Consider the following 12556-nt stretch of genomic DNA (forward strand, 5'->3'; position numbering starts at 1 on the left):
ACTTCTTCTAAGAGAATCTGAAGTCCTGCTCAAACAGCTTCTTAAAGTGGTTCTATGTGCTGACACTGCCATCCCAGATGCTTCCGCTTCTGTCGCAAAGAAGCAAGATGTTACTTCCGGCAGAGGAACTCGGGTCTGGATTAAGGGTCTACCTAAAGGAACAACTCCAGAGCTCATCTACTACAACACAGCCTCATTTGCTTCCATCGATGATGTGATCATCACTGCTGATGAGCATGGAGCATCAGCAGAAATAGCGTGAGTTTATCAAGGTTGCCTCATATGGTTTTTGCTCAATATCTGGCCGGAGTAGTACCAACCCCCCCCCCCCCCCTTTTTTTTTTTCAGACTTTACTAATACCATTTACCGTTCTGCACACTTCTATAATCAGTAGTGGAGTTTGTGCTCTGTTTTCAGCACCCTGCTCCACTACCCCTGTGTGATTAGAAGTAAAAATCCAGCTAATGATATAGACTGGTAATTAAGAGGTGAATTTTCATTACCTGATTTGTGCATCAAGAGCACCTTCCCAATTGTCCAGTCAGTAGGCAAAATACCAGTGTTGAGAGTCTGCTAAAAACCTTAGAAAGCAGTATAGAACAGTAAGTTCTAGCACCTTCCAGTTATTTTTAGTTAATGAATGCATGGGCTGGAACATTATTTCAGCATGTCGATTATTAGATGCGAAGCAGCTCTTTGGCTAGCCTGTGTAATGCTGTCCCTCCGTACACCCCCACTGCGCATGTTGGCGTCTAGTGCCGCATGCTCACATCTCTCGCCGGTCCAGAAAGACACGCGCAAAACTGTCGCTCCCCTCCCCCTTTTTCATCTCGCATGGCCGGCACAGGCAGTGTCTGCTAGTAAATAATTGACTGCTCGCGCTCCACAACCATTCACTGGCCATCAGTATATGTAGGCAATGGATGGTGCATTCGAAATTCAGTCAAGGGAGTCTTTATTTCGCTTTCGCTTGATAAGCGCCAGCATCAACGTCGCCGCCAGTGTACGTGTTCGCACCCGCTGCTTCGCATCTACACATTGTTTTTTTTAGCGGGAGATTGTCCAAGATGTTTTTTTCTATGCTGTAAGGTACGACTATTATAGGGTTCAAAGTGAAATATTTGTTATGTGTTTTTGGAAAAGTGGTGTTGGTAAATTGAACAAAATTTCTGCAGGAAGTGGAGTTCAATACTGTTGGGCATTCTGCATCTGTTGTAGCCAAACCATTATTGCTTATTAAGTAATAACATCTGAAGGATCGGGTTCATAACTCATTTAACGTTTTGGTATCAGTGGTAAGAATGTTAGGCAGAGTACTTTCAAGAAAGTTGTGTATATCACTTGCAAGGGTAGATACGTAAGTGTAATTGGTATTACGCTAGGCTTCCTACCTTTCATTAGTACCAGATATTTTAGCAGAGCCGTAAAAATGTCTCTTCCTGTTAGACAACCTTTTAAGGTATAAGTTGTACCATGGTGCTCGTGAGATTGAGATTTTTCATAGCTTTATATGCTTGTTCGTCATTTCCTTAAGTTTATCTGCGGAAAGATTTTAGTTTACTCTTACTGAGTGATTATCGAAACCGTCAGTGAAAAAATAAAGAAACTTGGCAAGCTCCAGGTTTATGCTATCGAAGTTAGCTTTCTTGTAGTTACGGATGTGTTCACGGAAGTGACTTTATTTGAGCCGGTGGAGAAGTGGTGAGAATGTCGAAGGAAAGCGATAAATGCTGACTGAGCCCGTGTAAGTACGTGACGTCTAGGGCGAGGTAGGGCTGAGTAGGAAGCACTAAATCAAGGATACTTGCAGTGGTTTCAATAATTCTTGTCGGTTGAGGTACTAGTTTGGGAAGGTGAAAGCAGAACAAAGGTCGTCGTGTGTCGTTTATACGCTGCATTTATCGTGTCAAGCAGATTATTTATGAAATCGACAGAAATATTGGGAGGGTGGTAGCATACTCCGGTAGTTCTACAGAAGCTCAGACAACCTCAAGATCTGTTATGTTAACAGCGTAAGACTTTTGTAAACAGCTACATTGAAATCTAATTATAACAGTCACATGTGCTGCAAAAATAGTTTGTTCTATTCAAAAATTCGTTATAAACATATATTTCCTGCTCTACCTATGACAGAGCCATCCCTCACTTTGTTCTATAATCTATAATTCGTTATATCCGAGTTCGTTATACCAAGGTTGGAGTGTAGGACGCCCCCACTATGACGAGATGTGTGGTCACAGCGATAAGAGTACTGGGGTGAATCATTGATAGCTTAAGTGTTATGTATATTGGAATGAAACCAGGTTGCAGTAAGTGCTATGATCTGTGCATTACATGTGTAGGCTATTGAATGAAAGGAATCCCGCTCACCCATTATGCTTCTTACTTTAGCCAGAAAAAGAAATATGCACGGTGTAACCATGATTGCCAAGTGCAAAGTAACCATGATTGCCAAGCTTTTATGATAGAAGAAATCATCTTAAAAACATATCTTTTCTTTGTGAATGAGCTATCTCTTTTACCTTTAAAATGCATTTTCCTCAAGATCCATTTTTGGGCAACTTCTTGAGCTTGGACAGCATGTTTTGGGTACATCTGATTGCTTGATCGATATGAAACTTTGCCCACATATTTTGTTGCTTTGAAGGGTGCAAGCATCTCTTTTAAAACTTGACATTGCCTGTATAACTATTAGCTAAAGTAAGCAATTAATATGGTCTAAGGATTCTGAGAATTTCATATTAGTACAAATTTTTTTGTCTATTAAAATGTCTCATATGTACTTCTATGATAGTTATTTGCATTCTCCAGTTATGGTAGAGTAGTATGGGCTTTTAATGGCTTAGGACGATAAGAGTTGAGTAGCATAAAATGAAAACTTTGCAACTTACTATAAAACTAATTACATATTTGTAATCAACACAAAAGCCTATGTATATACAACAAAAATTTCATTCACCTAGGCTACAGACTAACGCAACTTTTTTTTTTTAGAGTCGCATCTGCCCGTAATACTACTTGATAATAGGAAAATAATGCACTGAGCCGGTGGCACCGTGCTGCAGGAGTGAACGAAAGGAATTGGCGAGCTCCTTACAGCAGAACACCCAAAAATGTGGAGCCATGTCAGATTGTTGGCGGTGCTTCACAATGCCGTGTATGATTGCTGCATTGTAAACTGTGCCATTAACTATTCACTGTAAGAGCTACGCTTCTCAAAAGCTTTTCTATTTTCTGCCGGGGTCATACTTGAGAGACCGGCGAAAACACGGGATTGTTTTATGCTGCGTGGAGCAAATGATCCTGCAGGCACGTTTATGAACTACGTATGCTCTAGCTATAAGTTCACTGTGAATTTACTCTCCGTGCTGCCAAAGGAATAGATTGGACTGTCAGTAAAGTGATCATGAGTCTGCAGTCAAGTCTTTGGCAGAAAGCTATTGACAGATGCAGCAATTCTCATTTGTACGCTGCTGCTGCGTTTCCATCGTATCTTGCAGTTCGTAAACAATATTAGTAAGAAATAAGTTTCACATGCCAGGCAAAATTTCTCGTGGACTACGAGAATTTTAAAAATTATTCCCACTGTATTGTCGTTGCCATTAACAGCTAGCATTGTTCTTGCAAGCGAAGCCATGTCACGCCGTTTTATTGAGCTATGTGACCGCTGAGATATCACGCACAAAGCTGGCATGTTGCAAAGTTACTCAATGACTCATGCAGCCCTAGCAACATCTAAAAACGGAGCTAAACTACTGCACAGAAAACGTCGCCATGCAATACTAAGTGCAACCAAATCTGAGCACACGGGCCTACAGCATTTTCACCTTCATCGAAAATGCAGCTGGGATTCAATCCCGCGACCTACGCATCAGCAGCAGAGTTCTTAAGCTACTAGACCACTGCAGGGAGGGACAATGCGATTATACCACAGGAACTGTGGCATGGAAGAACCTTTGATGGAGAAATGCAACAGCTCTTAGTAATAAACACAGATCTTGGATGGCTTACTTTCGCTGTCTACATTGTCGTGATAGGTACCATTTTGGAATACAGATCTCGAAAGCCATTTGCTCACGGCATTCTGAAAGTCGTCCTGCGTGTATTGGATTAAGCATGAGGTGCGATCATTATGCGTGCCAAAAAAATTAAATTTTGAAGACAAATTTCAGGTGCTTAGAAATTGAGCAGCTGCGTAGAATTCGAGGATTTAAAAGCAACTCACTGTGGATGTGCTGCTTGATCGGGTGTGGAATGACAGAAAAATTTGAAATTAGCTGTGGCATGGGAAGGCGGGCTGACAAGATATCTGTACGCTTGACAAAAGGAGCCTTGGCTATCCGAAAAAAAAAAAAAAAAAAAAAGTCTTTCGGGTGTCAGTATGCCACCACTAGTCCTCAAAAGGGCTTACTCGGGTAGGGCTGCTTGCTTGGAATTGTTAAATTGCAAGATTATTCAACCGTGCAGTTGATTACATGTAACTGTATGCAGTTGATTTGATTATATACAATTCTGCGGCTTAGCCGTGTAATATTGAAATTATTATTTACATTTGAATGGCCTCAATGCTGCCTCTAGCAGCGATGGCGTAGTAGTTAGAGCATCCGCCTCGCATGCAAAAGGTCCGTGGTTCAAATCCCGGTGCCGCGCAGTTCCCAACCGAATAAAAAAAAATCCGCGTGGTGATGGAACAACTGCATTACGAGGCCTGGGGTGCGGCCTCACCGGCAACCACCGCCGGGAACGCACTCCCTCACCAGAGAAGGATTGGCCACCCTGGTGCAGTATCTGGCCACTACGTCCCACATGCATACGTCAAATAACTCACGGCCCTCAGTCCGTGAGGGCCGTGACCACGGCGGCGGTCAGATCTGCAACGCAGCAGAGGGTGCTAAGAATCTCTGGATCCAGACAGGCCGCCATTGGAACCTGAACTTGGCAACGTTTAACGCTAGAACCTTATCTAGTGAGGGAAGTCTAGCTGTACTATTCGAGGAGCTAGAGGGTGTTAAATGGGATATAATAGGGCTCAGTGAGGTTAGGAGGACAGACGAGGCTTATACGGTGCTACAGAATGGGCACGTCCTTTGCTATAGGGGCTTGGCTGACAGAAGAGAACTGGGAGTGGGGTTCCTAATTCACAGAAACATAGCTGGCAACATAGAGGAATACTATAGCTATAATTAAAGAGTGGTAGGTATCGTAATTAAACGGAATAAAAGATACAAGATGAAGGTGGTACAGACTTACGCTCCTACATCCAGCCATGATGACGCTTCAGTTGAAAGCTTCTATGAAGACGTGGAATCGGCAATGAGTAAGGTAAAAACACAGTATACCATACTGATGAGACACTTTAATGCAAAGGTAGGGAAGAAGCAGGCTGGAGACCAGGCAGTAGGAGATTATGGCATCGGTACTGAAAACGCCAGAGGAGAGCTACTAGTACAATTCGCAGAATGCAATAATTTACGGATTTTGAATACCTTCTACCGAAAACGAGGAAACCGCAAGTGGACATGGAGGAGCCCTAATGGCAAAAATAAGAACGAAATAGACTTTATAATGAGTGCACACCCAGGCATCGTGCAGGATGTGGAAGTGGTTGGCAAGGTACAATGCAGTGACCATAGAATAGTACGGTCTCGAATTCGCCTAGACTTGAGAAAGAAACGACAGAAACTGATACACAAGAAGCCAATCAATGAGCTAGCACTGAGAGGGAAAGTACAGGAACTGAGAGTCTCGCTTCAGAGCAGGTACTCGGCTCTTAGTGAGGAAACCAACCTTAGCATAGATACAGTGAATGATAATCTAACGAGTATCATTACGGAGTGTGCAGTGGAAGTTGTTGGCGGCAGGGTAGTTAGACAGGACACTGGCAAGCTTACCGAGGAAACGAAGAATCTCATTAAGAAGCGTCAAATCATAAAAGTCTCAAGTACAACAGACAAAATAGAACTGGCAGAGCTTTCGAAGTTGATTGATAGGCGTAAGGTATCCGATGTAAGAAGGTATAAAATGGAGAAAATTGAACACGTTCTGAAAAACGGAGGAAGCGTCAAAGCCGTGAAGAGGAAACTTGGAATAGGCAAAAATCGGATGTATGCACTAAGGGACAAAGAAGGCAAAATAACTACCTATATGGATAGGATATTTAAAATGGCAGAGGAGTTTTACAGAGATCTGTACAACAGCCGGGACAACCACGACTTTAATACTATAAGAACTAGCAGTAACCCAGATGACACCCCACCAGTAATGATAGAAGAAGTCAGAAAAGCTTTGGAGAGCACGCAAAGAGGCAAAGCTGCTGGTGAGGATCAGGTAACATCAGATCTGCTGAAAGATGGAGGACAGATTGTGTTAGAAAAACTAGCCACCCTGTTTATGAGGTGTCTCCTGACGGGAAGAGTACCAGAGTCTTGGAAGAATGCTAACATCATCTTAATACATAAGAAAGGAGTTGATAAGGACTTGAAAAATTTCAGGCCGATTAGCTTGCTCTCTGTAGTATACAAGCTATTTACAAAGGTAATTGGTAACAGAGTAAAGAAAACATTAGAATTCAATCAATCAAAGGAACAAGCAGGATTTCGAACGGGCTACTCAACAATCGACCACATTCATACTATCAATCAGGTAATAGAGAAATGCTCAGAATATAACCAACCACTATACATAGCCATCATAGATTACGAGAAGGCGTTTGATTCAGTAGAAATATCAGCCGTCATGCAGACACTGCGGAATCAGGGCATCGATGAAGTATATATAAACATCCTGGAAGAAATCTACAGGGGATAAACTGCTACCATAGTGCTTCATAAAGAAAGCAACAGAATACCAATCAAGAAGGGTGAAAGGCAGGGGGACACAATCTCCCCAATGCTATTTACCGCGTGCTTACAGGAGGCTTTCAGAAGCCTAGAATGGGAACAGTTAGGGATAAGAGTTAATGGAGAGTACCTTTGTAACCTGCGCTTCGCCGATGACATTGCATTGCTGAGTAACTCAGGGGACGAATTGCAACTCATGATTACGGAGTTGGACAAGGAGAGCAGAAAGGTGGGTCTTGAAATGAATCTACAGGAAGCGAAAGTAATGTACAACCTCGGAAAAGAGCAGCGCTTCGAGATAGGTAATAGTGCACTTTAAGTTGTAAAAGACTATGTCTACTTAGGGCAGGTAATATATCTATGCGTCATAGCGAGGTTCACTAATGATGCGAGTGTAGAGATATCGTAGCTGACAAGCACACAGCGAGTGAAGGTCATGAAGCTTCCTGCGCCAACCGACGATCGCTTCCTGCAAATTCGAAACTTGAAGGTCCAACCACATGCATGCAATTTTCGAGTGACGACGACAGGATTCGCTGTCGCTATGAATGTCGCAAAGGGCCATTCGTTGCCATCACGTCGCAGGTTTCTGTAAAACCAGAAAGAAATCGCTTGTCGCCCAGAAAAAAATCATGACTGTTTCCGCAACATGGTCCCCGATTCTCACTTCGGTTGCAAGCGAGAATGCCGCCGTATCTTGCCATTAACCTTGTTACTGACAGTTTGTCTTGATGCTTCAGTGGTAGCTTGCTGCACTGTTGGTTGCTTGCTGCAATGTCAACAGCATCGTCGCCTTGTCGTGCGAGGTTGTCACGAAGTTGGCAAAGTGCGTTGTGGCGTTGTAGGGCACGCTTCTGGGCGCCGTAGAGATCACAACAGATAATACTGTTGCGGTTATACGATTGCGAGAAAAGATAGTCACGAAAGGCTTTTATGGCATGCACAGGCGGCGCAGGAACAGCTTGCAGGAGATAGCGCCTTCAACCACCAATAAAGAAGCTTAGCGACATAACTTTTTTTGCATTACCGCATTTTTTCGCTCATACCGAAAAAGTTTTCATAAAATTTTCCCTGCATAATAAACGCAATCCCAACTTTGCCCTGATTTTCTTATAAAGAACAGTGAGTTCATTACGTGAGTAAATATGCTATTTGCTAAAAACCCCTCACACGCATTCTTCCTCCATGCTCATTTTTCCCCTTAGGGAAATCTTCTTGGTTTCACTGCGCATGCCTCGTGCACCTACAGTGATGCTAGCTGCGCTAATAGCGCCAAACTGACACCAATCACCCTGGCTGCTACACGCTACTACGTTTCTTCCACATTTGGCAAGCCTGTGCCCAACCTGTGCCAAAGGGCGAGCTCTGACTTTCAAAAACGAAACTACTTGAGGTTCTCCCGTTGAAAATGACATCGCGGTGCACCTGCGTAAAACGCAACCTGTGCCAAGCCAAGCCAAACTGGGCCAAATGTCACTGTTGAAACCATGGATGGTTGGGACGCAATGAATGCCCATTTTTTGACTTTCTAGGGACCGGGAAATGGTCTGAAAAAAGATTCATGACTTTTTATTCTGCTCAAGTAATCAAATCACCACAGCCCCATCTGAAATAGCTTCAATGCCTTCAAGCACATTGTAATTTTATCATTCGTGTGTCATGAACACATAAAAAAAACGTCGGGAAGGAGTGGATGAAAAAATCCGTAAACAGAGGTGTTGTCAGGCCGACGTTTCAACTAGCAGACTCAAGGCTAAAACGGAACAGTTTTGTTTTGAGGAAGACAAGACTGCTGGTAGGAATGTCGGCTCTACACGGCTCTATGCAACACTTGTTTACAAATTTATTTGTGAACACTATAAGTGCCTAAAAATTGACTCTAGCAATATCTGCTCCGAAATCCAGTTTCGCTGCCCCGCCGTGGTGGTCTAGTGGCTAAGGTATTCGGCTGCTGACCCACAGGTCGCGGGATCGAATCCGGGCTGCGGCGGCTGCATTTCCGATGGAGGCGGGAATGTTGTTAGGCCTGTGTGCTCAGATTTGGGTGTATGGTAAAGAACCTCAGGTGGTCGAAATTTCTGGAGCCCTCCACTATGGCGTCTCTCATAATCATATAGTGGTTTTGGGACATTAAACCCCACAAATCAATCAATCAATTCAGTTTCGCTGCTCCAGAACGCATTTTTGTTTGCCCCAAAAGCTGCTTCAAAGCAGCTTAAGCCAGTAGCACCAGTGACCTAGCTTGGAGAGTCTTTTAGTGTTCTCAGTTTATGAGATGTTATGCTGGTATTCCTGATGCTTGAGACACTCTTTTGCTTAAAAGAGAGCATGGACATTTTGTTTTGGTTAGTTGGTTAATGGTGAGTTCACGAACACACCTTCCCGCATGCGCGACTGACTGGTTGTGAACAGCTGACAAGTGGCTCTATCAGTAATGTATCCTTCAAATGCAAATAACTTTTATTTTTATTAATCACCAAGTTATGACTATTGAAGTAAAGCTAACAAATTATTGTAGTGAATAGTAACGACTCTTTCTCATTGACAAATTTTCATATGAAATGAGACATTGCAACAAAACAACCATTGTACATTATGTCATAGCACATTTGTAATTGTTATGTAAAGTACAGGCACTCCTTTATAATCACAAGTACATACATACAACTACACAGGGAGGGAACTGCATTGGGCTTTAGCTTCTTGCGGCCAGCTCTTTCCAGAATGACTGGCTCGAACTCATTGCCCATTAAGTGTTTTTTAAAAATACATTCTCCATTGCACCGTCTGTAATTTGTCTAACGAAATATGGGCAAAGTATGCTGCAAAAGATTTTGCTTCCTGCGTAAACAAAAATGCAAACTAAAACAGTATGGCATCCTTGCTCTGGATATGTTCGGGTGTACTTACAGAGCAATTGTGCACTTAAAACGTGAAACGAAATGATAAAGCACATCGAAGAGCAACAATACAGCAACTGTTTTACAATAATTCTTATTCAACACAAAAAATCGGTTACAAAAGGACTGAGAAATTTTGATTAACTTAAGAGCATGAAAATCGACAGCACAAAAACTAGATCACTTACATGCACCTGAAATGAACATATAGCTCATGATAAAAATAATCAGAGATAAAGAACAAACATGCGTTCAAAATTATAGTTTGTATACGGACCACTTTGTAGCATTGCTAAGTAAGGTGTGCCCATCATACGATGTTACTTACTTGCCATGTCTCTTCCTTTAATGAGTGTATCCCATCACCAACTTCTAGTTATGTAATTTGGCAAAATTATTGCTTAAAAAAAGACTTCCAACTTTCCCAGAGTAAGCTTCAATGGCTTGTGACAATTGAATTTCGTAAAATCTACGCCGTGCCAGAGCTGAGTGAAGAAGCAGAGTTCTTGCACAATTTTTTTTCTGAAACGTTGCAGTAAGTTTTCTCAAAACGATTGATAAATTGCCAACTCTAAGAATCGTGATGTTGATGCTGTTTTCGAGAAAGCGTGACCAGTAATGTCATGCTGTTCTGTTTTGTTTTTTAACTTTAGGACATCAGTATCGAGCCCTAGCTTAATCTGAATGATTTTGATTGCAAAGTATGCATGAAAGTATTTAGTATTGATTGACTAAGCAACAAAGCTTCCCTTTGTGGCAATTGAAGTTGTTTTTCTCGATGTGATAAAACCATATTGCTTGCCATTTGAGGAACTTAAAAATTTTGTCTCCCTTTGCAATGCTGTTCGAGCAGCCAACAGCGCAGCATGTTGACATGCAAGTGGCGAAGCAGAGCAGTGGCAACAGCAGAGGGGTCATCCAGGATAGCAAGTCAGGTGTGGGGCCTGGCCCAATAGGAGAGCACAGAAGGACGAAGAAGAGGGGAGAGATGTAGAGGCGGAGAGGAAATTCACCCTTTCTTTTTTGCACAATGGTTTGCGTTACCTTGGAAAAATAGAGAGGTCTTAATTCATGCAGTAAACGGCTGCGCCACCTGTAGGTGCCGCACGTTTCCCAAAATGCTACGTTTATGGTATTAATGCTAGATTGTTAATTTCTGTTTGCTGGCATTTTAAGGAGCCATTGTGAGATGTGGTTTGTTTAGCTGAGATCAATGTACCAGGCTAAAGAGTTCTACTGCATATGAGTGATAACATGCTGGCACTGATAGTTGTATGTAAGACAGCTGTTGCACTATCTTAAGAGCTTTCTGTTCAGCATAGAATAAAAAATTACATGAGGCATGTGTTATGTTGACTAAAGAATAGGCCATTGTTAAATGAAAATCGTAAGCAATTTGTATAGGGAAGAGCACAAAAACTTTTGAATTCCACAAAGACCAAGCATCCTGTGCAGAACACACTTGTTTTGTGACAGTAGAATTTGTCTCTGCAGTTTGACCAAGCCGTACTGTGTGATGAAGCTGTGCCAGTGTTTGCAAGAAGCATTGACACTTGAGGGTAAGTTGTGGTTATGGCAGCTACCAACTGTCGATCTCTTTTAAAGGGTTCATGCAGTTCAGTTTGAGTGTTGAATCATTATCTTGATAACGAGTACGATAATCAAATTGGAAGAAATTCAATCAGCAAATCATTCCAATCATCAGTAATCATTACCAATCGGGAAAATGCAGCAGTTGCCATGCTTTTCTTTGGAAATTGCACCAAAATATATGTAGTAACAAAAAAATACTTTCCTTCAGTTCAGCCAGAGTATTCTGGCAGTGAGTCTTGCTCGTACGCGGAAAAAAAAAAAGTGCACGCTGGAATCCCGTGCACTCTCCTGTCTGTTACGGACTCCGCCACCAGCAGAATTTGCACCCTCTCGCTGTAGCCGGGCACGTGATGTTGGGGAGCGCGGCGATTAGGACGGCCGGAGAGAAACGAGCCTTGCTGCTTCCATCTTGGAGGCCATGCCTGCCCAAAACTAGTTGCAGCAGCCGGTCAGCGGTAGTGCCAAGCAGATTAAACATGCTCCGCTGTTCCCTCTGTATGGCAGATCACCTCGCATGGTTAAACATAAAAACTTTTGAGCACAACAGCAAGGAATCTGCTATCCATTGAACCAGCTTGTTGTTGGCAAAAAGATTTGTGAAAAAGTTAAAACTTCAGCATGGTAAAGTAGGTCAACACCTTCGAATATTCAATAAATACGACATCAACCTGTTTTCGGTTGTTAAAGGAAGAACCGATGTCATGCGTAAATTTAAGCAGCTGTGTAACACCAGAATAACCAGCACGAAAGCCATGCTGTAATCGTGAAGGTATATTTCGTGTATTTAGGTATTCACAATGAATTTATTAATGATATGCTATAAAAGCTTAGAGCTGATAAAAAAGAAAAGATGTCGACCTATAGTTTGGTATTATTTCCTTGTTTCCGAACCTAGTCAAGCTTAGTCAAGCTCGCAGGAGCTTTTTCTTCCCATGCCCTCTACTTGCTAAAGTGGAAAATAAGATGATTGATTGATTGAAATACTGGCACGATGTTTGCTAATTTCAATAGCTGGGGACTGCAGAATTTTTAAAAAGTATTACAGTGAGATAGTCAACACATCATTCTAAATACTAGTTTAGAAACATATGTGGAATGCCGTCTGGACCAGATTCTTTCGAAACTCCAAGATTTAGTATAAGGTTATGTACTCCAGAGGAGCTTAATTCAAAATTAGATACATGGAGCAGGTAGTTTGCTGCATGTGGAAAATGGAGTGATGC

At 42.3% G+C, this 12556-nt stretch overlaps 1 protein-coding gene across 5 annotated transcripts in view; it reads left to right on the forward strand.

Annotated features, from left to right (window-relative positions):
• Positions 1-12556, forward strand: part of LOC119175797 (uncharacterized) — a 172972-nt gene that overhangs the window by 126824 nt on the left and 33592 nt on the right. For all 5 annotated transcript variants that reach the window (XM_037426773.2, XM_075876208.1, XM_037426774.2 and 2 more), the window contains 2 exons: positions 78-258; positions 11235-11299. In XM_037426773.2, coding sequence (XP_037282670.2) covers positions 78-258; positions 11235-11299 — 246 coding nt within the window. The remainder of the gene's footprint in view (positions 1-77; positions 259-11234; positions 11300-12556) is intronic.

The sequence above is a fragment of the Rhipicephalus microplus genome, chromosome X (genome assembly GCF_043290135.1).
Source record: "Rhipicephalus microplus isolate Deutch F79 chromosome X, USDA_Rmic, whole genome shotgun sequence".
In the NCBI taxonomy this organism is placed as follows: domain Eukaryota; kingdom Metazoa; phylum Arthropoda; class Arachnida; order Ixodida; family Ixodidae; genus Rhipicephalus; species Rhipicephalus microplus.